Here is a 24,762-nt window from a genome sequence, read left to right as displayed (position 1 = left end):
ACACAGGAGAACGTGATAATTGCTGATAGAATATAACAACAAATGGGTTACAGATAATTCTGCAACTTAACTTTCACTTTAATGCTTTCCACCAGCTACTTTGAAAACCCAGAGGTAGACAAGGTTCATAGGGGAACATAAAATGTGGGGAAGAGAAATCAGAACATATCTTAAAGTCGGTTATAGAACTGAAATTCTAAGATTGGGACCTTTGAAAATGATTTAAATAGTGCCTTAAAGAACTGGAGTAATTAAGCAAAACAATTGGAGGCTAGACCTAAGGGAGACCTTTTAGCAGGAAAGGGCCGTGAAGTGTTGGAATGCATTCCACTGAAGGAGTCACGTAATTCATTACGTGGAACAGTGGTTCTCAGACTTAAGTAGAAATGAGAATCACAAATAGGGCTGGTTAAAACCCAGACACTGGGCCCCACCCTCAGAGCTGCTGACTCTACAGTTCTGGGATGGTGCCCCCACACTTAAATTTCTGACAGGTAACTTTGAGAACCACTGTTCTAGAATCTTGGGACTCAGAGTCTGGACGACCAACCAGCAGCATCACCAGGGACCTTATTAGAAAGGCAGAATCTCAGGCCCCATCCCCCACCTACTGAATCTGAAAATGCATTTTAAGAAGATCTCCTAGTGATTCATCCGCAGATTAAAACTGGAGTCTTTGTTGGCTGAAACATTGTTCCTAATGTCAGGAGGATGCAGTGGAAAATAACCATTACCCAAGTTGATTCCCATGGCTCCACAACTCTGCCAGTAAGGCTTTGTGACAAATTTAATTTAGAAGCATTGTCCCAAAATTTCCATTCCCAGCTTCAGGGATGATAACCTCCTCAGTTATATTCTCACAAATATTGCTGAGGTCACATGACTAAAGAAGATCTAGAACTAATGCAAAATTACTCATTTGATCAGAGTTACTAACAAGAAAGAGAGGTAATCTCAGAACCAATTGATTGATCCCTGAGCCGCAAAAAAAGAAACAAGCCTCCGAACCTGGCTATAGGGTTGCATCCGGCTGTGAATAACCAGATTTTCGTACACGAACAAACTAAGGGACAGTACCCCCTCATCTTTGTCTTGAGTTAAGCAGGGCTCAGAGTTAAAAATAACCTCAAGAAGCACACGTGTTCAGAAAGATAAAGTGGCAAGAAAATATTACCTCTGCCCTCAAAGTCAGCCCGGGACAAAATCATCTGACCTGGTTCCCTCCACTTTGCCACACCTCGTCACCTCGGGCGCCTCCGCAGTCCCACTAGACTTGCCTGAGACACCTTCCGGCACCGCACAGCCAGCCCAGCATCCGCTCAAGACAGTTTGTAACGAAGCCACGTGCATACAGTGCCAGCATGAGGCAGCTGCGAGCAAACATTAGCTCTCTCCCCAAACCCCTGAAACAAACAGATACTTGGGCTGTGAGTGGAGCTCTTTGAAGACAGTCTTCAGAACTCCGGTTCATCTGTTCGACAGAATTCCAAACATTCAGTTAGGCAATGAAGTGAAGGGCTTTTTCACAGGGTCACTCTGCATGTTACTCCCAACTCACACCAGGGAGGCAATAAGGCCCAGGTCTGTCAGCTGAACCTATTTAGATTCTGCCTACCCAGCCTGCACAACACATGCCCCAGTAGCATGTGGCTGAGAGGCTTTCTGAGAGGGATTTCCAGAGCTAACTAAGGTCTTTGGCTTGACTACAGAGTCTGGAGCCGACTTTTTCACAACATGCTTACAGGCCAGTTTTAAAGCATGTTCATGAGAGACTTGGGCTTCCCCAGTGGCTCAGCGGTAAAGAATCCACCTGCAATGCAGATGTGGGTTCGATCCCTGGATCAGGGAGATCCCCTGGAGAAGGGAATGGCAACCCTCTCCAGTATTCTTGCCTGGGAAATCCCATGGATGGAGGAGCCTGGCAGGCTGCAGTCCAGAGGGTCGCAAAAAAGTCCAACACAGCTTAGTGACTAAACAACTGCATGAGAGACTAGGGGAGAGCAGGAAGCAGGGTGGGGGATGCTGCTGCAAGCCTGGACATTTGCTGGCTGAGAAATCCCCAAATGGGAGAGGGGTCTCTCCCAGGTCACAGCCCAGAACCAGGCAACCCCCACCTCCCCCCACCCCAGCTGGCCCCCTAGAGTGGGACCGATCCCGGTACTAAGACACCTCACCTGTTCCTCTCACAGGCCCTGGCCTGCAGGAGCAATGTGAGTAAAACCCTGCTGCAACTGCAGTCTCAGGGCGAACCCCAGGACAGAGGTATCTCAAAGACAGCATTTGCAAAAGTGGCAGTTAGCTGTGCTGCAGGGAGAAATGACTCTCCTGGTGTCAGGGGCCTGGCTTCTCAGCAGGATAAACCCCTGAGTTCTTGGCACATGAGCACCACTGGATTAGGGCTGTCTGCTTGTGGGCAAGTACAGAATGGTGTCTGTCACGGAGAAACCACAGCAGCTCAGCCGTCCCCAGTGACCACGAGTGTCTGAGAGCAGGAAAGCCATCAGTCATACTGCTCACTCAGTCAGGGTGGCACACCAAGCATCTTCACTGCCCTAAATCCTGAAACCCTTCCTCCCCTCGCCCTGAAACCCCGCACCCCCTACACCTCCACAGGGGCTGGAAAGAGAGACATATGACCAGGTAGGGAGGCAAGTACATCAGGGGTTCATTAACGGCGGCAACCCAGGGCCCACTTGGAAGGACAGGAGCCTTCCTGTTTCTTATTAGCTGACCCAAGGGCCCTCTGGAGCCCAGAATCCAACATCAACTCTCTATGGAAAGTCTGCCTAAAACCTCAGAACAAATGTTCTTCCCCAGTGAGTGACTCAAACTCTCTTGCTCATGTGCCTCTTAATGTGGTTTTAGAAGTGTTCAAACTGGGGGGCAGGGGGTAAGGAAGTTGACCCCTGTGACAAGTTATTGGTTAAGAATAATCTCAGGACACAATCATACTTTTCTCCTCATGAAAAAATGGAGCTGGAAGGAGGATGAACTCTCAACCACTAAAGAACCTTCTGTGTTCACAACACAGGTCTGTGGTCTACAAACACTAACACATTTTATTCTCAGAGCCACCCTCTGAGACCAACACTGCAGCTGCTGCTGCTGCTAAGTCGCTTCAGTTGTGTCCGACTCTGTGCGACCCCATAGATGGCAGCCCACCAGGCTCCCCAATCCCTGGGATTCTCCAGGCAAGAACACTGGAGTGGGTTGCCATTTCCTTCTCCAATGCATGGAAGTGAAAAGTGAAAGTGTAGTCGCTCAGTCGTGTCCGACTCCTAGCGACCCCATGGACTGCAGCCTAACAGGCTCCTCCATCCATGGGATTTTCCAAGCAAGAGTACCGGAATGGGGTGCCATTGCCTTCTCCAGAGGCCAACACTATTATCAACCTATTTTACAGATAAGAAAACTGAGGCAGGGAGAACATACCCCAGGTCCCACAGTAGCCACAGGCCAGGCTGGAATTGAACCCTGTGAATAGGTCTATCTAGCCCACGTTTACTACACTCCTGCCCTCTGTGTGCTGCCTACATTTTCCAAACCAAGCCTGACAGATCCAAGGGTACTTACGGAAGAATATAAAAGTGAGACCGTGCTGAAAATCTGGGGTAAATATCATTCAACCAAGAGGACTTGGAAGCAGATTTCTGTTTCCAATTTGACATGGGTGTGGGGGGAGGAGGGGGTGCCACTCTCCTCTCCTCCACACTCAAAGTGTGGTCCCAGGACCAGCACCGCCTGGAAACCCATCAGAAATGCAGCTTTTCAGACTTCATCCCAGACCTGCTGCTGAATAAGAATCTGCATCCTGACAAGATCCCCAGGTAATTTAAACATGCGTAAAGTCTGAGGAGAGCTGGCCTAATGGTTTCACTTCCTCACCATCTGTGCCATCACGGTGTGGCTGATCCAGACGTATTTCAAACACAAGTGTTTAGCCTGTCTGAGGCTGAGGCTGTCTCTGAGCTTTTCTTGTTTGATAATCACCCATAGTTACCCCCAGAACACGAGATTTGTCTTCAAACCAAACACTATCCTGCCCTCAGAGTAAAGTTGGGTGAAAAGCACTCAAAAGCCTACTTTACAACATCCCACCCTGTTCTCCACCCCCACCCCAGCCTCTGTCTACTTTAGCCCTTGAAGCCCCATTCAAGTCACTGTTGCAGTCTTCCATTATCAGTTTCAACATTGGAAGGGGTCTCAAATAACAGATAGACCACTGACCCTTTACCCCATCTCAACACGTGTGCATCCAACCAAGACTCAAAACATGGTCATGGTGGTTTAGTCGCTCAGTCATGTCTGACCCTGTGACCCCACAGGCTATAGCCCACCAGGTTCCTATGTCCATGGGGTTCTCCAGGCAAGAATACCGGAGTGGGCTGCCATTCCCTCCTCCAGGGAATCTTCCTGACTCAGGGATCGAACCTGCATCTCCTGCACCGGTAGGCAGATTCTTTACTGCTGAGCCACCAAGGATTCCCACTCAAATCGTGCTCCATTGCAAAAAAAAAAAAAAAAAGAATCAAGTTATCAGCTGGTACAAATTCAAGTCCCCCAACCTCCCAGTCCCCAGCCCTCAGTCCGAGGGAACACTTACTTATATTAAGCCTGAAGCCCCTGCATGTTTCACAGCTGCAGTCCGTGGGGAAGAGGAGCTGAAATGAGTCAGGCCAGCCCAGGTGTGAGCCTTCTTTAATGGTACGCTTGCTCTGTGGCCCCGATTCAGTCATTCAGTGTCTACAGTGGAGTCACCTGGAGGACCCATTAGGTCACAGAGCGGGCAGCCCTGCTCCCAGAATCTCAGCTTCAGAAGGCTGGCCAGCACCTGGAAATGTGCATCCCTCACGAGCTCCCAGGTGAGGCCCATGCTTCTCTGGGAGCCACTGCACCAATGATCTCTAAGACCTCTTCCAGCCTTGGAATTGTATTTTCCCAATTCGGTCAAAAACTATTCTATAGTATTCTATTATCAGGGAGTTAACTAAAAGCAAGGCTTCCCTGGTGGCTCGGTGGTAAAGAATCTGCCTGCAATGCAGGAGACCTGAGTTCGATCCCTGGGTTGGGAAGATCCCCTGGAGAAGGGAATAGCTGCCCACTCCAGCATTCTTGCCTGGAGGATCCCATGGACAGAGGAGCCTGGTGGGCTACAGTCCGTGGGGTCACAAGAGTTGGACACGACTGAGCAACTAACACAAGAGAAATTGCACCTCTCACTTTCACATAAATCGAATTGTTTCCCATATTTTCATTTTTTTCCCCACCAGATTTCCAATTCTTATTTACCTTGTATAGTTCTTATAGCATCCTGAATGCTATATGCTAGGCATTCAGTAGGAAATTAATTAATCTTTTTAACTGGAATTACACAGCAGGACTGAGCTTCCCTGGTGGCCCAGGTGGTAAAGAATTCACCTGCAATGCGGGACACCTGGGTTCAATGCCTGGGTGGGGAAGATCCCCTGGAGGAGGACATGGCAACGCACCCCAGTACTCTTGCCTGGAGGATCCCATAGACAGAGGAGCCTGGTGGGCTACAGTCCATGGGGTCGCAAAGAGTCGGGCACCACTAAGCGACTCAGCACAGCACAGTACCTAGAGCAGCACTAAAGTTTCCACAGAAGAGAGATCCAGAATACAGAGCAGCATAAAGCCCGATGAAGGATGCGGTCAGAAGTCACCCAGCTGGGCCTACTAGGAGAAAAAATTATCAACAAACCAAACTGCTGGCACCTTCCCACCTACAGTTAATCCAGCAACCCAGGGTTTTCCTAACTTTCCCGTAATATAAGTAGAATTCCTTTGAGAGTTTCTGGGTAAAGAACCAAGTAAACATGATCCTTTCAGACCACCAATTATTTGCTTATCTAGTTGTAACCCGATTTGTCTAGTTGTGACTTTTCTCCCAATTCTGTTTTCTTTAAGGCTTTGAGGTTTTAAATATACAGTGTCTGCTGCCATCTGGTGGTACTTGCTGGTAGATGCAGACCTAGAGACAGGCCTTTCTTTAGATCTATAGAAATAGGTAACTACACCCACCCCAGGGTCTAACATTTCTTTTCCTAGATCCTTGAGTAAAGCATCAATCCATATTATGATTCCTAGAGAACTGAATTTTCAAGAAAATGCTTAATCTGTCACTTAAAATTCTGGGCTGAAACAAATTACGTGTTCACAATTAAGAGCTAGAGCTGGATTCAGGCCAAATACACTATCCTGGTGTTTAAGCTCTGTAATTTTGGTCCAGTGCTGAATTTCTCTAACCCTTAATTTCCTCTTCTATGAAATTTGGAAGTCGATGTACCATCTTTTCAGGGCTAGTGATAGGATTCAACTAGATCATGCATGAAAGAGCTTGAAACAGTGTCTGACCCTTAGTAATAAGCCCTTGATATATCTTCAGTTGGTAGTCAAGGTGATGTAATTCAGTTGTTCTCAACTCCATGCCAACCTCAGGCCAGTGAAATCAGAATACCCAGATGCCCAAACCCACTCTCAAGAGATTCAGATTTCACTGATCCCAGGGTAGGGAAGGAAGAGGCAGGTAGTTGGCTAGCAGGGCATCGGGAGGTTTTTAAATCTCCCCAGGTGATTCTTATGAAAACTACAATAAATGATCCATAGAAAAGCCATGTGTTTATTTGCAGATCACAGCAGGCCCCGTGTCATCCGGTCAGTCAATAGCACTTATGGAATATTTGCTATGGACGGAGTGTAAGTGGGGCACGAGAAAAAACAACACAGCCCCTACTCCATTTATGACAATGCAGAGGAGAGGATGAAGTGACAGGAGCAGGTGGTGTCATGAACCCATAGATCATGGGCTGGGAAGGAGAGTTCTTAGCTTGTGGACTTCACAGCTACCGTGAGAGAGAAGAGAGAGGCGAGAGAGACCCTGGGAGAGGTTTGGCTTTTAGGGCTCGTTGTGTACAGAGGAGGAGGTACTGATAAAAGATGTTGTCCCCTCCCACCACTACCCGCCTCAACATGCATACATACACACACAGACATGGGTACAACTTGACTGAGATGCAATCATAGGCCTGGCCCAATCAGTTTTTAAGCAACATATTCAACTCCCAATTAATTGCTTTCATAGAAATGTGGTAAATAAGCCACAATAACTGACTTTTTGTGTGTTTCTAGTTCACTTTTTTAGGATTTTAGGATTATTCAGCATCCTTGCCAGCCTGCACTGCATTTTACTTAGGTTGTGACAGAATTAGAAGCAGTAATAGTGTACTGAGCCCCTGTGTGCTGGGCACTAAATGACAGATAAATGCATGACCAGAGATGACCGCGCCTGACATTCCAAAGGGGATCCTCCCAGGCACACGTGTACATGGCCATGTGCACCCCCTTTTAATAAAGATGTTATTAGAGTCAATAGAAAGATAGTGAGGTCGATATTTTTAAATATCCATACGTATTAAGTTTAAAATAGCAAATATCAGGACTTCCCTGGTAATCCAGTAGTTAAGAATCTATCCTGCAATGCAAGGGATGTGGGTTCAATCCCTGGTCGGGGAACTAAGATCCCACATGCTGTGGAGCAAGTAACTGGGCCACAACTAGAGAGTCCACACACTGCAATGAAAGATCTCACATGATGCAATAAAGATCTTACATGCCTCCCTAAGACCTGATGCAGCCAAATAAATAAACAAAATTTTTTTAAAAAGCAAGAATCACACAACAATTTAAGCTATATAATCAATTAATTTTTAAATAAACATGTATATGTTATATATGTAAATAAATGTTAAAAGTTTGGAAGGATACTGTTACATAATGGCTCCATCTGGGAAGAGAGGAAAAACTATTAGAGATAAAGCACTGGATAGAAACAAACTTTTACTTCTAATTCTATGTCCTTACATAATGTTTGAATATTTACAATGAGCATGTATGTTTTGTAATTTTTATAATGTTAGAATGGTAAGGACAGACCCTAATAAATGAACTGATACACACATGTACATAGAACTGGACAATTTAAGTGTGAACATACAGATTTGGTTGCACCTATGTATGTATAATGTCTGCTTGGAGGTAGTATGTATATGTATATGAAATGTACTGTAGTGTGTATGAACATTTGTGACATTGTGGTACGTGAGAACATGTATTATTAATATGTGTATATAGTATATACATATAAAATATACACACACATAAAGTTACTGTGCACTGTTACCAAATTCTATGACAATAGATAAAAACTTCTAATGAAATAGCAGATTTTATACCTTGGAACCTCCTAAAATATTTTACGTACAACAAAAGGTACTTGCTGACTTTTCCCAAAGTTGAGATGATCCAACGTTTTTCTTTGTCTCTATCATCTCCCACTAAAATGGCATATACATAAACATCTTATGCAACCACAAGCTCTTCAACCAAAGCATATTCTGGTCTGAAAAGTCTTTGGGGAAAATTCATTAATCTGGTATCTTATTTATTAGGTCACAATATGGCTTTTAGGTAGATTTAGAAACAAATCCCAAATTCTTAGCTCTAACCCCTCACACAATATGTTTCTTCAAATATTGTGGTGTATGCTTTAGCAACAACTCGTTGCTTTGCATTTTAGTTAGCTTATTCTAAATTGAATTTCAATGCAATTTTTTAAAAATTACATAAGGAGAGAATTTCTGTGCCTTGGCCAATGGCCCACTAATTTAAATCCATGTTCAATACAACACAGTTCCCATAGACACAAGAATCGCAATAATTCTTCTTGAGTTATAGACATTAAACGGATGAACTTTATAGCATGTAAATTATCCCACTAAAACTATTTTAAAATGTTTTAAAGGGTTTTTTGGTTTTTTGTGGTTTTTTTTAGTTCATCTTAAAAGAGGTCAATTCATAATTGCTCTGTACACAACAGTGTTTTCCTGGCTGACGGCGCCTTTACTTCTGGTAATACAGGGAAGCCCCAGATTCCGGGGTCGGGAAGGAACGGCGTCAGGGGACGCTGCGGTGGAATCCAAAGTCTGCGTCCCTCCTGGAACCACACGGGCCGCACCTCACCGTGTTGCATCAATACAAACACACAGACTCTTTGCTCTTCCCACAGGAGGATTACAACCAGCTGAGGCCGCTCTCCTACCCCAACACGGATGTGTTTTTGATCTGCTTCTCTGTCGTAAACCCTGCCTCTTATCACAACGTCCAGGAGGAGTGGGTCCCGGAGCTGAAGGACTGCATGCCTCACGTGCCTTACGTCCTCATAGGGACCCAGGTTAGAAGGCGGCGTGGCCGGGTAGGGCGGCCGTGGAGGGTTTACCAAAATGCAGAGACCCTGTAGGCATTCCCAGAACATCCTATTCTACCAAACACTGTTGAATACAGGGTCTCAGGTACAACAGTCCTATGAACAGCCTTTATTATGAACCCCGTGGTTATCTAGCCCACGGTTGAAAGCATATGTAACAGGAAGTTTCTGTGGGGCCTTTAAAAATTCTTCTCTCCACTTTTTGTGTTTAAAAAACAAAGTCATTGTTTAAACAGACACCCTTCTCCAGTTCTGAGTCAGAGAATGAAGTGTAGATGTCAATTACACTTATTACCTAATTTTTTTATATCAAAAATCCATGATTGTTTGAAAGTCACAAAATAGGTGTGAATGTCAAAATGACCACAGCAATCAGAATAGGCTCATTATGACAGAAACTCCTCAATAACAGTCCTTGAAAAGGAAGACAGAAAGTCACTGTTCCCTATTCCCTTGAAGGCCCCCAGTCTTTCAGATCTTAGAAATGATATTAAGACAGATATATATCAGACAAAGCTGCAATTGTAAAAGACTTTAAAGTGTTTTGAAAGCTAATAAAGTTCCGTAGTTTGAATTTCCAACAGTAAGCCAGTTCCCAAACACACTAGAGATTGTTCTAGTTTTTTATAGTTTTAAATAGATTGTTCTTTGCTATGTTAAAACCCAAATTACTATCCCAAAGACATAGAAATGTAATGATACTGAAGAGCTTTATTGTTGTCTGTTTCATATGCAGCTGTTTTCTGTCTCTCATTTTACATTCTGCTTGACCAAGAGAAATTTTTAAGTGAGTAAGAGAAAGGAAAATATTTCCAAGAGAATATGTGGACAGAGAACTAACAGATCCATAAATACAATTAACACTTCTGCTCTGAAAGATAATTATTTGTTTGTTTAAATAAAATCTTTTGCCTTAACTCTAGATGATAATGTTTGATGATTTGGTAAGAAAATATATGATGGGACATGCCAACATCTTTGTATGATCCAAATCCTTTTCTAACTCATGGACACTAAGTTAAAAAATTAGGGCAAAAAAATAAAACCCACCCACAAAGTTGTAAAGCTGAGAAATGGGCTTTCAAAGGGGACCCTAATGTCATTTTTTCTTTAAAACACAAGATTTGATGTGCCCATATTGACACGCATGCATGTATGCATGGGTTCACACACACAGTGAGAGATTAAAGCAACTTAAATATTTAAATTTTCACCCCTCATCCACACATGGACGTTATTTTTGAAGTAGTTCTATGTTTGAAAAGATTAATGTTTATTCCTTAAGCAAGCCCCTTGGAAATTCCTCTTTAGAACTTGCCTTCAGAGCCTACAGCACATTCTTTAGAATATCCTCACAAGTGACAAATCTTCATCCCTTTGAGTGTGAAGATTTGGTTTGGAAAAGTCTATATATATAATATACATATAATCAGAGCCAGGAAATAAACTATTAGAGAACTGGTAATATAACTAGAGACCAAATGAGGCATCACTGCAAAGTAATAAGACTGATTATTTTGTATATAAGTAGGGTCTAGAAATAAACAGGAAATTTCAAAAGCATTTGAAACAGCCGCAGAATCATTTGAATAAGTCCTCAGCTCCCAGGATAATAGTGAAAGTTCCTTGATAACTCAGTTGGTAAAGAATCCTCCTGCAGTGCAGGAGGCCCCAGTTCGATTCCTGAGTCAGGAAGATCTGCTGGAGAAGTGATAGTCTACCCACTCCTGTATTCTTGGGCTTCCGTTGTGGCTCAGCTGGTAAAGAATCTGCCTACAGTAATGATAACCCTATATGCAAAACAGAAAAAGAGACACAGATGTACAGAACAGACTTTTAGACTCTGTGGGAGAAGGCAAGGCTGGGATGTTTAGAGAGAACAGCATCAAAACATGTATATTATCAAGGGTGAAACAGATCATCAGCCCAGGTTGGATGCATGAGACATCCACACTCCCCTGAGGGATCGGGTGGAGAGGGAGGTGGGAAGGGGGATCGGGATGGGGAATACATGTAAATCCATGGCTGATTCATGTCAATGTATGGCAAAAACCACTACAATATTGTAAAGTAATTAGCCTCCAACAAATAAAAATAAATGGAAAAAAAAAAAAGAATCTACCTACAATGTGGGAGACCTGGGTTCCACCTCTGGGTTGGAAAGATCCACTGGAGAAGGAAAAGCGACCCACTCCAGTGTTCTGGCCTGGAGAATTCCATGGACTGACAGTCCATGGGGTCACAAAGAGTTAGACAGGACTGAGCAACTTTCACCTTCACTTTCCCAGGATAATAGTTTTGAAGGCAAAACTATAAGAAAGCCTAGGGTATACATATACAAAGAACTCACTTTAATTTCTAGACAAAATATGGCAATGTGTATGCACTTACTTAAAGAAAATTCAGCAATTTCTTGAGTGTCAAGTGGGAAAACATCTCTATTATGTCACGGTTTGAAATATCTGGTAAGGCCTGAAAAAGGGAATAAATGTATTGCATGTGTGTTTTTTGCCAGATTGATCTCCGAGATGACCCCAAAACTTTGGCCCGTTTGCTATATATGAAGGAGAAACCTCTCACTTACGAGCATGGTGTGAAGCTTGCAAAAGCGGTACCGATTTTGAATTTCATTTTCAATGGTTTCTGAGAGACAAGTTTGCTGTATGCTTTAGAATGGAAGCGCTACATAGGCTTTTGCTTTAAAGTGCAGTACGTTCAAAATCATCTCTCTGCTTTATATACACTTCCCTCTGTTCAATTCAGGCTGGAAGGGACCATTTGGTTAGCATTCTTGTCAGCCAGCACTGTCTGGTTTTCATTAAGAAAGAAACTTGATGAATTTAAACAGCTGAAGCACTTATCATTTGATTTAGCAACCTCTAGAATATCCATTTGCCATATTGAGTATGAATAAAGGGAGTCATTAGATAGATATTTGTAAATCTCACTGCTTATTATCCATGTAACTCATTTAAATGACTCCATAAAAGGCATTTTGTGATTTTCCTGAGAGAAGCTTAGATTTGCATCTGGCAGGGTTATATTTGTTTAGTCTTTCTCACCCTATAATGAGTAGCCACTTAGAGGAGCTGGATTATGTCACCAACAGCATCTTAAAAGAGTAACATGGTCCAAAAGGTAACTAGCCAAAGAATCCAAGGGGCTATTCACAGATAATAGCTACTTGCTCAAAGCTGGAATAGTTTCCATGATCCTTTCCATGGTCCTTTCTTCATTCTTAAGAGCTAAAGAATGATTTTGTTGGGAAAACAATTTAGACTAAATCTGTCTCCCATTTACTGCCAAGATGTGCACAAAAGCAGACACTAACATGTACATGAGAGGATAAGGTACCAGATGCAAAAGGGGGTTTATAAATCATATTTCCATAACCTCCTCATTGATTTAGTCACAAACCCATCAAGCCAAACCAAAGGTCTCAGAAATTTCTCTTTTACTTTATTTAACTAACTCTGCAAATGCATGCCCTGGGGCAGAGTTAGGGGTCCCCTGCTTTTAAATAGGTCAAGAGGCACATTAATTACAAATTTTTTGTGAATAAAAATGCATGCATTTCTCTTATTAAACCTTTCTTATAGGCAACAAAATTAAGTGATGCATTTGAATAGAAATGAATTAAATAAAATTCTGTTTCTATGGATGTAATACATGAGAACATCTCACAAATATTTGAGAAACTGAATGCTTCTAGGGGGCTTCCCAGGTGGCGCTAGTGGTAAAGAACCTGCCTGCCAATGTAGAAGATGCAGGTTCAATCCCTGGGTTGGGAACATCCCCTGGAGAAGGAAATGGCAACCCATTCCAGTATTCTTGCCCTGAAAATCCCATGGATGAGGAGCCTGGCAGGCTACAGTCCATGGGGTCACAAAGAGTCAGACACGACTGAAGTGACTTAGCACTATGCTTCTAGGGATGGTAATGTGAGAAACAGCAATGGGAGCCACCCATCCTATTCTCACTAAGCACTTTACAAGCTCCATCTCATTTCAGCCTCTTGCTCCCCTCTTAGGTAGAGAGAGCAGTGGTCTTCTCTTACCGTTGAGGACCCAGAGTCTGAGGGAGATGAATAGGTTTGATTCACACAGCTGATAATAGGGGTGTGTGTGTGCTTGTGTGTGTGTGTGTGTGTTCAATTGCTCAGTTATGTCCGACTCTTTGCAACCCTTTGGATTGTAACCCGCCAGACTCCTCTGTCCATGGAATTTTCCAGGCAAGAACACTGGAGTGGGCTGCCATTTCCTACTCCAGGGAATCATCCTGATCTCCCCACCCCCATGCACCTGATCTTCTGTAAACCATCTATCTCCTCAAACCATTTCTTTTCCCACCTATAAAATGGGCACATGTCAGACTTCCCTGGTGGTCCAATGGTTAAGATTCTGCACTTCCACACAGAGGACACAGGTTCAATTTCTCGTTGGGGAACGAAGATTTCATATGCCATGTGACACAGCCAAAACTTTTTTTAAGAAATGGGCACATTTCTACAGGTTCTTCTTCCTTTTCCTCAAACATCCAGCTTCCATTCTCTCCCTAAAGTACTTAAACATACAGTTCCACAAATGATTGTCTGTGATTCCCAGCTAGATATCTTTCACAGTGAGGAGGCTCCAAAGGCTCAGCATGAGCTTTGTGCAGAGATTTGCTTTCTGTGTCCCTTGCTTCTGGAGTCTCTCCCACCACCATCCTGTCAACGTCCTAGACTGACTTCTCATTTGGGAAGTTGTTTTTTCCCTCTGCGAAGAAGTCGTTCCAGAGCCTCCCATCTCATTTCATACTTATTTTAGGAACAATGGCTGAGTTCACCACTTCATTGCCTTTTGCCAGTTTCTCCTAGCAACTGCTCTCAGATACAGCGAAAATCATGTTTAGCTTACAAAATCCAATTTAGAAGAAAACCAAGCAAGAGTTTAACTTGTTTCGTCACAATTCGTGTAATTATAGAGATGTTTTAGGTTTCTCTGCTCCCTGACTTTCCTGTCAAGTAGTTTATAATAACAGCTAACATTTATGGAGTCTTTTCAGTGCACTGGGCTTCATGCCAAGTGCTTTACATGCCTTGTCTTAATTAATCCTCACAGCAACCCCCCAAGGTGTACATATTATTACCTCCACTCTGCTAGAGGAAACTGAGGCTCAGAGAAGCAAAGATCGCCTCGCTAGAAAGTGGCAGGGCCAGGATGTGAAACTGTGTTTAACCACCATGCTCTTCTACCTCCCCCCTCTAATCTGAAAAGAAACCCTTAGGTTTGGGGCTTCTTTGTTTATAGACTGAAGCCCCGTATCTTTCTTAAAGACTTTTTTTGATGTGGACCATTTTTAAAGTCTTTATTGAATTTGTTACAGTATTGTTTCTGTTTAATGTTTTTATTTTTTTTGCCATGAGACATATTGGGTATCAGCTCCCCAACCAGGGATCAAACCTGCACCCCCTGCACAGGAAAGTGAAGTCTTAACCATGGGACCACCAGGGAAGTCCCTAAAGGCCCCTATTTTAATGTGTATATTCTCCCCATAACTTAAATGCTTTGCAAGTTCAGATTTTTTATATACTTTTGTTCAGTACTTTGCAATTTCCAAAATGTTTTTCATCTATCATCTCTTTTTTATCTGAAAGGGCATTTTATTTATGAGACATTTTCCTGTCATACATATTTCCTATTATTTACACTCTAGAGTCAACTACATTTATGTAAATGTTTTATATCAGTTTATAATAAATAGTCATTGTTATCCCTTTACTTGCTTTACCTTCCTCTTCTTTTCATTATTGTTTTTAATTTTCAGCCTACTCTTCCCATCCTTTTGTCATTTGTGTATGTCTGTACTGCAGCTGGACTTATTTGGCAATAATTAATACCTAATCTGTGCCACTTTAGCTCTAAGATCATGACGCTGATGATGCTTTATGCATTCTCTTTCCCAATTCCACTGAATACAATCTAAACATGGTGTTCTAAGCTCAGTCTTCCTAAGGTATTTCTGAATAAAACACTGGACCATTTTCCTTTTTTCAGTTTTTGGCCTCTCCTATCATCTTCTTCACCCTGTGCATTTTTTATTGCTATTCTCACTCTTTGTCTTAGCACCCGTTTCTTGGGTTTTGACTTGCACCAGTGGGGTTTAAAGCAGCAAAACTGCAACAAAAACCCTGTCATCAATGCTCATCGAGTCTTTAATACCCTCCCGCTGACTGTGAGGGTCACCATGACCCTCCTTGTTTTGTGTGCTGGCCATTTCCACTTTGTCCTGTGCTCATGGGAAATCAGTCACTTCACCTCTGGGATCTGGGCTACAGAGATCAGAGGAAGACAGCCCTGCCCTCAGGAGGCCCACAGCCCAGAAGACAAGAGAGACAGGCAAGCTAAAGCGCACCAACTGAACAAATAGAATAGACACGTGCACTGGGGTAGCAGAGAGGAGACAGTGACGGACGCGTTTTGGGAGACGGACTCAGAGTCAGTTTCTTGGAGAAGCCGATAACTGAGCCAGGATAATAAGTTTGTCAGGTGGACAAAACTAGGGGACTGGGGAGATCAAATTCCAATTAGGGAGACCGATACATGCAAGTAATGGCCCAAATTTCACTCACAAATGTTTTGATCAACCAACATGGGTATTTTTGATGTGATTTAGTGGCCAACATTGAGCAATTTGGAAACTTCATGTAAATATACACATTTCTGACTTCTTAAAAAAATCAATACATCTGGCAGCACAATCCAGCATTTCCTCATCAATCGCAACTTTTAAACAGTTTTTTAAATAAGGCATTGGGTTGGCCCGAAAGTTCATAAGATGGTACAGAAAAACCCAAACCAATATATTCTGTTCAGTAAGCCACAATCCCCAACACCTCATAATAACCTATGCTCAAGCAGTACGCTTACATTATCCACCCTTGAATTGGCAATTTCTACCAATTCTTGAAAAAAAAAAATCAGCAGCCAATGCATCCAGCCTAGAAACACTTTTCCTCTTTCAGCAGTTTGGTAATCATGCTAATTTATTGAGATGGAATCTTTCTCACAAGTCCTTTGGTTCTCTTTCCATCATGTGGCTCTCAAGTTGAACTTTCTCTCTGCATAACTTTCCTAAATTTTAAATAAGAAATAAGGAGCTTCTCTGCTACTAGCCATTTCTTTCGATACCAGCTTACTGTTTATTGTACTAACATCTCTTCTCCCTATTTACATAGAGTACCAACCTTCCTTTTCCTTCTCGTCTCTCATCGTCACTCTGTCATAACAAAATCTCCATCTGTTTATTTTGCTCTTTCATCATGTTTCTTTACATTTGCTAGAGAGACCTCAACAGACTGGTTAAGACTCAGGCTCAGGAGACAGACACATTCCAATCTCTGCCATTTTCTTAGTTGTATGGCCTTAGGGAGGTTACCTTACCTCTCTGGACATCAGTTTTCTGAGCTGCAAAGGAGAATGGTGAGAGACTTACCTCTCACCTAAGTGACCCAGTGTCCCTTCCACAAGGTCTAGCTCACCTAGCTAGCACTGTTGTAGACATTGTGTCCTCTCAGATATGTCTGCAGCTGGGCAGACCTTCCATTTTATTCCTTCCAGTTATGCCTTATCTTATTCTAGAACATGTCCCACCTCCACAAGGACCACCTGGATAAAGCATTCAGTTTTCTTTCACTTGATTGGTCACTGTGAGTTTGTTTGCCTGTTTTTTTCTTCTTGTCAGACTCTTTTATGTTCTGTATACCTCTGATAAATTTCCCAGCTTCTGAAACATTAAGTTACAGCTATTATAAAGTTATCAGGAAAATGTTCTCTCAGTTTACATTCCTCAGTCTCTATTTTGTTCCTGAAAACACATCATTTTGGTAAAGCATGTCCCAGATTGCTAACATGTATATCTAAACAAAGATCTGCGAATCCTGAGCACTTGCAGATGGATTCTAAATATTTGACAGTGTAGGTCACTCTGCTCCAAGAGGCAGATGAAGGTGCTGCTATAAAAGAGGCTGTATTTCCTTGGGATGGTTTTGCATTTTGCATCTTGGAGGGCACACAGTTTTTTTCCAGCAGTCCCTATAACATGGCTGTGTAGTAGGGAATAAGTCTTACCTGCATCAGGATGAATTATTTCCTCTGACCATTAGAGCACCTGATCCTTGGTTAGCAATACTAACCTCACAACTGGGTTCTGATTCTCACACATATTTCCCAAGTCACATGCAAAATCTGTTTGCTGCTTTTCCTGTAACTATCAGTACAAAATAATGCTATATTAACCCAGTTACACAACAATGCCTTGATCTACTGTTTGATTATCTTCAGAAATGTCTGAATTGGGAAAGACAAGTTTGGACTCCTCTTGCACCATCAAAAGGCAAACTCTGATAGGTTGTCAGCAGCACTGTGGCAGGGGCGGGGGAGAGACAAGAAAAGGAGAAAATGTGCACTCTCCCATCTTGCAGGACTGGATGGTCCAGAATTCCACATGTGAACCTGGCTCAGTCCAGCTGTCCTGTAATTTCCAGAGTCAGTTGAGGCTTGTGATCTTAGCGGGGAGGTATTCTAGATACAACAGTCCCACGGCATGCTCTGGGTATGTTTTTCAGGATGACTGACAAGAGCCAGTACATTACAAGCACTCATTCAGTAGACACATTCATTAAATTAGTGTGCTTTTCACATGTGTTAATATTGAGTCCTGAATACAACCCCAAACTGTAAGAGATGACATTTCAGAACATTATTAGGAAAAATTTTTCTAATCCTTATCCCTCGCTTCCCTTGTGGCTCAGCTGGTAAAGAATCCGCCTGAAATGTGGGAGACCTGCGTTCAATCCCTGGGTTGGGAAGATCCCCTAGAGAAAGGAAAGACTACCCACTCCTGTATTCTGGCCTGGAGAATTCCATGGACTGTATAGTACATGGGGTTGCAAAGAGTCAGACACGACTTGAGTGACTTTCACTTCACTATCCCTCTCTTATATTCAATTGTTTTTAATTATATAAAAAAGCTATTTTCTAATCCAGACCATGGTCAAAGCAAAACCATAAAATAAGTTTTCAATATGTAACATGCTTCCTTTGGGAAATTTTTTGGCTCATATAGTAACCAATAACCATGTAGGGGAAAAGCGCATATCTGGACCCCACCAGAACAATTTTACCTCATGCTTAGTTTTCTTATATGTGGACTTTCAAACAAGTGAGCAGCCTCATTTCATTGCCAGCTTGACTAGAGTTGACTGATGAGGGTCAGAGTTTCCATCAAGTGACCCAGACCCACACTCATCAAGTGACCCAGATTCCAGGTCTAGCTTATTCCCTTTCTAGTTGGGTGTCCTTAAGCAATACAAATTGGCTGGTTGCTGCCCAAGACACCCCACGTTAGTGTCTTGCTTGGCCAATAGAGTATTTTTTAATTGGTAAATATTAATTAAAATCCAAATGCCCACGTCCTCTTCAAAAACACAGAGATGGCAACATTGAACCAACATTCCTGCCTGACAACAATGGTCCAAAGCCAAGTAGACTGCCGACTTTAGAGGGGTGTGCACCCACAGGACGTCGCAGTCTCTACCTCTCCCTGTTGTCTGGTACCAGCCCTATTTTACTGTTACCTAAGCTACTGGCCCTAATCAGCATGTGATTTTTGCTACCCTGTTTTAGTCATTTATCTGTTGGTTTCCAGGAGCTCTCCATCCATCCACCCTCTCCTGGATACACTTTAATTTTTCAGTTATTCTTATAATGTGAAGCATATAATAAATGCATTTTTCCAGATGTCCTTAATATTAAAAAGTCCACATCAAATTGTTAGCTCATACTGAGCTTGGGAGCAATTAAAACCCCAGGTCTTGCTCACATGAATTATCTCATGAAGTTGACTGCCAAACATGGGCTGCTCTACCTGCAATTTTTTAAACATGAGAAGCTGTAACTCTGGCCTGAATTTTTATATTTCTCATAGGGATCTGTGATTATCCAATATGTCATAATATGAAATCATCTAAAGCTTTGAAATAAAGCCCTAGGCAAGCACAAGATATTTTGTCATTTAAATACACGTAGACTGTATATTGACAAAGAGGATATCTGTGTCAGTAGATACATTTTATGACCTTTATTTTTATGTGTTTTGGGAGTTTTTTTAACAGCTTAACATATGCCTTTTAATGTGTCTTAAAACTGAATAATATAACCAATCAGATATTACTTTGCTGAGAGACACCTTGTCAGAAGTGCATTTTAATCAAAAGTGACCTCTAAAGCCATATCACTCTCTATAAAACCACTCTCTTTCTATGAGCTTTATTAAGCAAGTTGACACCCTGCCCTACTATGCACAGAAGGGAATTCATTTCACTTGTACCACATTCACATGTTCTGCATACAAATGAGAAGGCACCAAAAACAGCATCACCTACCCTGTAGTTCACAAAAAAATACTTAAACTATATCACTGGTTTTGAATCCTCTCTTAATTTTTATGTTTTATGTTCTTATACTTATGAATAAATTTGTTGTTTATCAGAAGCAATCCACAGTCATTTAATGTTAATATCAGAAAGCAAAATATGTAAAAACTTCAAAAAGTAAAGCAGATGCAAGCTGAAACACAGAAGGAAAACACGTGATCCCAACCATCCCCGGGCTGTGTGTGAGACACGCGCGGTAGCTCCTGGCTGGCAGAGGGCAGACACCACTATGCCTTGCCCTCTCTCCTCTCACGCCTCTCTTTGTGTTTTAGATTGGAGCACAGTGCTACCTGGAGTGCTCGGCCCTGACCCAGAAAGGTCTCAAAGCAGTGTTTGATGAAGCAATCCTCACCATTTTCCATCCCAAGAAAAAGAAGAAACATTGCTCCCAGTGTCACAACTGCTGCTCAATTATCTGAGGTGTGAGACCCACCGCCGCCCCACAGAGGGTAAGAATGGCAGCCGATCTCTGTGACCCAGCTCAAGCCAAAAGGAGGGCATGACCAGAGAGGAAGTCCCGACCCAGAGGCTTGCCCCTCCGCCCTGTGAGCCCTCCCAAGCACAGCACACTACCAGCCAACTGCCGCTTCCTGCCTACCAGCCAGAAGCATCCACGTTGCACACTCCACGAGAATGCTGAGCCCAGATCCCAGCCAGCGCCAGCTGACCACGTGGGAAACAAAATCAGGGCCATCTTGACTTTTCCATCATCCCCTCCAAGAACATGAAACTGATAGGAAATCATCACAGGAAAACCAAAAAAAAAAAGAACTTGGTTCTTGTATTGGTGGCCTTACGTGATGTCTTTTACAAAACATGGGAATATGATACTAACCTTTTTTTTTTCTTGAATCTGCTGTTCTACTATGTGTCTTACATTAATTTGTATTATTTTAAGAAATTTACTAATTTACCAGTTTACTCAGGCCTTATAAAACCACGCCAAACTATCTTAAAGAAAAAGGTTTTTATGTTCATTCCTATTCTCAGCATGTTTCTACCAAAGCTATTAAAACCAACATGTACCTCTGAATGCCTGACTGTAAGAAGATACAAGGAAATGTTGAAACTTTTGGAAATATACGAAGCCGTAATTTCTGAACCCGATTGAAAGAAACACCATCTGAATTGTTGCAGGTCCACATTTATTGCCTAAGATTCACCCCCAGAAATGCTTATGTTGATTGGTCACTTTATTTTTTCCACATTATATTGTCATTGTTGTTGTTTAGTTGCTAAGTCAGGTCTGACTCTTTGCAACCCTTTGGACTGCAGCACACCAGACTTCACTGTCCTTCACTATCCCCCAGAGTTTCCTCAAACTGATGTCCATTGAGTCAGTGATGCCATTCAACCATTGCATCCTCTGTCTCCCCCTTCTCCTCTTGCCTTTAATCTTTCCCAGCATCAGGGTCTTTTCTAATGAGTTGGCTCTTCAGAACTACAAATGAACTGTGCTTTTAAGAAAGTAGGATTTCTGTTTTTCAATCAAACTGATTAGGAAGAGAATATGGCAGACCTATCTTATAAAAAATTATTATTCATTAAAGTGAAATTTCCTGCTGCCTCCCTTCCCCACTGTATGCCTATTTCCTCTCTTCATTTCACACTGTCTCCCATGCCCAATAATAACTTGATTCCAAAGAAGCAACTGATCATGGGATGTAAAAAAGTTACGTTTAAAAGTCCCAAAGGTTAAGCCAAAGTGCCTCAATTTTTCCTCTCACTTCAACTGAAAGTACTTCTCAGCTTGTCCCATGGGAGCTCTCATTCTCTTTAAAGGATATTTTTCAAGTATAACTGGTACTAAAATACTGCCCCTCCCTATTTCCTGTACTCATTGTCCCAAATGTGTATTTTGGTCTATATCCATGAGTACCAAGTTCTGGATCCACCTATGCCCTGCTTCCAAAATGGTGTGCTCTATGGAACAGGGACTTTGGGCTTGGGGAAGAGACTCTTCCAAACATCCAGGGATTCTTGTATCTCAGAGTGATTTATTTCCTAGCTTTTAATTAGAGACTGTGAAGGCTTCTAATTAGTCTTATTTGCTTACAGTTATCCTGAAACACCCAGGTAGGCACTTTATTTTTATTTCAACTGCATAAGAAAAGTGCCTCTTTGCAGAATGAAATTACACGAATTTTAGTTTAAGAATTTCTAGATTCACACTCCTGTTGGAAAAATCCAGTCTTTCTTGTTCTTTCTGCTCCTGGAGGAAGCACATTTAAAAAGAAGCATACAGTATTGGTCTTTTCTGTGAAGACCTTCCATGACACCCCTTCAGTTTTTTGGGTTTTGTTTGTTTGGAATTTTTGAAATGTGCTTTCCCTTCTTCTACATTTCAAGTTTTATTTCTCTTCTCTCCCATCTAGTTGCTGAACATTTTCTTGAATATACACACACCCCACCTAAAAGAAAACGGGAGTTTTGTAAGTCAAAGCTTGACATTTAGAGAAAACAAGGACATTCTCTCTTTGTAAATGGAAATCAACCATGTATAAACTGTAACTCTGAAGACGTTGAGTTCATCCTTTACAAACAGTAATGAGCATTTAGCCCTATAATAAATGAAGTGCCGTTAGCTGGTTTTGTTACATTATTGTGTGGTTACGTCTTGCTAAAGAGCCACTCCTCACTGATGTGGATGAAAAATTGAGAACAGTGTATTTGCTCTGCCAAGGAGAGTTTTCCAGATGTGTGCACTCAACAGGCAAATGGTTCTCCAGGTCATCACCTCCCTAATGGGCCACAGAGATTAACTTGTTCACAGTGGGAGATCCCTCTCTCACCTAGAACCAGAACCTGGAGAGACAGTGTCTGTGTGGAGCCCAAGCTCTTAGAGGTTTTAGGAGCTACTTGTTGAATAAAATAATGAAGAACAAAGCAACCTAAAAGAGTTCATGTCATTCCACCAAATTAATCATGTATTCCCTGTTTCATGGCAATAGGTAGTTCATGTCTCTTAAAAAAAAAGTTTTCTGCCATAAAATTGAATAAAACTATATTCTGAAACCAATGATTAAAAGACATAGAAATCTCAACAAGGACCCTTTTTAAAGGTCTACACCATCTTCAAAGTCAAGAAGGGGCAACAGACCGCTACTGAAGGTGTAGTCTTGACTTTTCTGAGATAGAAGAAGCTATAACCCAACCTCCTCATTGTACAGATGAGAAAATACAAGCCCAGATGAGTTAAAAGAGATATGCTGTGACAAAGGTGGACAGATCTCAGCTTTTCTGCTTCCCATCCAATGCCTTTCCTCTCCATACGGTAATCTGTACTGGTGGCTCAGGTGGTAGAGAATCTGCCTGCAATGCGGGAGATCTGGGTTCAATCCCTAGGTCAGGAGGATCCCCTAGAAAAAGGAATGGCAACCCATTTCAGTATTCTTGCCTGGAGAATTCCATGGACAGATGAGCCTGGCCGGCTATAGTCCCTGGGGTTGCAGAGTCGGACACCACTAAGCGACCAACACTTAACTTTCATACTAGAATCTACTCATTATCAACATATTAAGTTGGAGTTTTGTAGGTATATTACCTGAGTTGCATCTGTTTATCCTATAGATCCTAACCACATTTCAAATATATGACATTGGCCACTATAATAAGATACAAATATACAGTGTAATATAATCTCAATTTCATGGCTTGATCAAGGAGCTAGTTAGATTTTTTTTTTTCAGTCAGCTGGTTGGTTGTTTGGTAGAATTAATGGGCTTATATGGAAGACCCAAGTCAGAACCATGTTAACAGTAGAACTCGGGGCTGCCTTCTGCCAAGAAAATGTATACCCAAAGAGCAATTGCTGAATGCAGTAACTGCAGCACTCTCAACAAGAAAGCACTAAACTGGGAAATCAAAAATTGTCACACACATATGACAGGAAGAGAGATTTGGTATATACTGAGATTTCAGTATGTCTGATCATGACATGCAAAGAACCACTTGGAAGATTTCTGGTCTGTAAGAGAAGTACCAGATGAAGTGCCTGTAACCATACATACAGCCTTCATAAAACCCAGAATGTGAAGCTAACATAAATATCATCATTAGGAGTGTTAGTTCCTATAACCTCCCAAAGTAGAGGGTCTTCAAGAAGAAATATATAACTGGAGTGAAGTCGCTCAGTCATGTCCGACTTTGTGACCCTATGGACTGTAGCCTGCCAGGCTCCTCCATCCATGGGGTTTTCCAGGCAAGAATACTGGAGTGGGTTGCCATTTCCTTCTCCAATATAACTTGAGGTCAGCCTATAAAGAGGCAGTATTGCTTTCATAAACGCAGATTCATCCATAAGACCAAAGTGATGGAAGATTAAAAATCAAGGTTTAGCTTTAAAGGAATGTTTGACACCATGCTGGAGATGATCTTATGTCTTCGTTTTTAAATCTACCCCTGTATTTAGAGGCCAGAATACAAAATGTACATTCTTTTCTGCAGAGAGAACCACAGGTCACCAGCTATTCTCTTAAGAGTCATTGAGTAGGCTGCCCAAGTACAAAGGAAAACTCAAGAAAACATTTCATTTCAAGGACCATTAGAAACAGAAAAAGAGACAGTGAGGGAGGTCAGGGAAACCAAACTTCTTGTGAAGAAAGTTAGGTTCTCTTAAAAAGGAAACATTTAGAGAAGGGAGAAAAAACTAAAACCAAACATGAGGCAAAAACACATATCTGACAGTCCTCCTGAAGAATCACTAACTTCTGCCTGGTCTCTAGAGCCACGGGGAAGAAAGCAGGGCCATTCTCATGAACAGCAATCTATGTTTCTGAGTCTCTAAGCAGAATCAGCCAACAGAATTAATTGTGTAATAATCCTAGATAATGCCACCTCGTGATTCATTAAAAGTGGATGAAATGCTGGACAGCGCTCTCTGGGTCTTTAATAGCCATGCAGGTGATCTCTCTCAAGCCTCCTCTGAGGTCATCCCCTTTCAAACCTTCTTCTTCATCCTCCTCAAGCCTTCTAACATGGAGCAGGCAGGCAAAGGAAACTT

At 42.2% G+C, this 24,762-nt stretch overlaps 1 protein-coding gene across 1 annotated transcript in view; it reads left to right on the top strand.

The window, feature by feature from the left end:
- The window catches only part of RHOJ (ras homolog family member J), a 93,376-nt gene extending 71,032 nt beyond the window's left edge, over positions 1–22,344 (top strand). The window contains exons 3-5 of the mRNA XM_061156923.1: positions 9,086–9,250; positions 11,799–11,894; positions 20,033–22,344. Of these exons, the coding sequence (XP_061012906.1) occupies positions 9,086–9,250; positions 11,799–11,894; positions 20,033–20,179 (408 nt within the window). The 3' untranslated portion in view covers positions 20,180–22,344. The remainder of the gene's footprint in view (positions 1–9,085; positions 9,251–11,798; positions 11,895–20,032) is intronic.
- Positions 22,345–24,762: the final 2,418 nt, after the last annotated feature.

The sequence above is a fragment of the Dama dama genome, chromosome 12 (genome assembly GCF_033118175.1).
Source record: "Dama dama isolate Ldn47 chromosome 12, ASM3311817v1, whole genome shotgun sequence".
NCBI classification, from domain to species: Eukaryota; Metazoa; Chordata; class Mammalia; order Artiodactyla; family Cervidae; genus Dama; species Dama dama.
The sequence above is the reverse complement of the archived record's forward strand: the minus strand, read 5'-3'. Positions and strand labels throughout refer to the sequence as shown.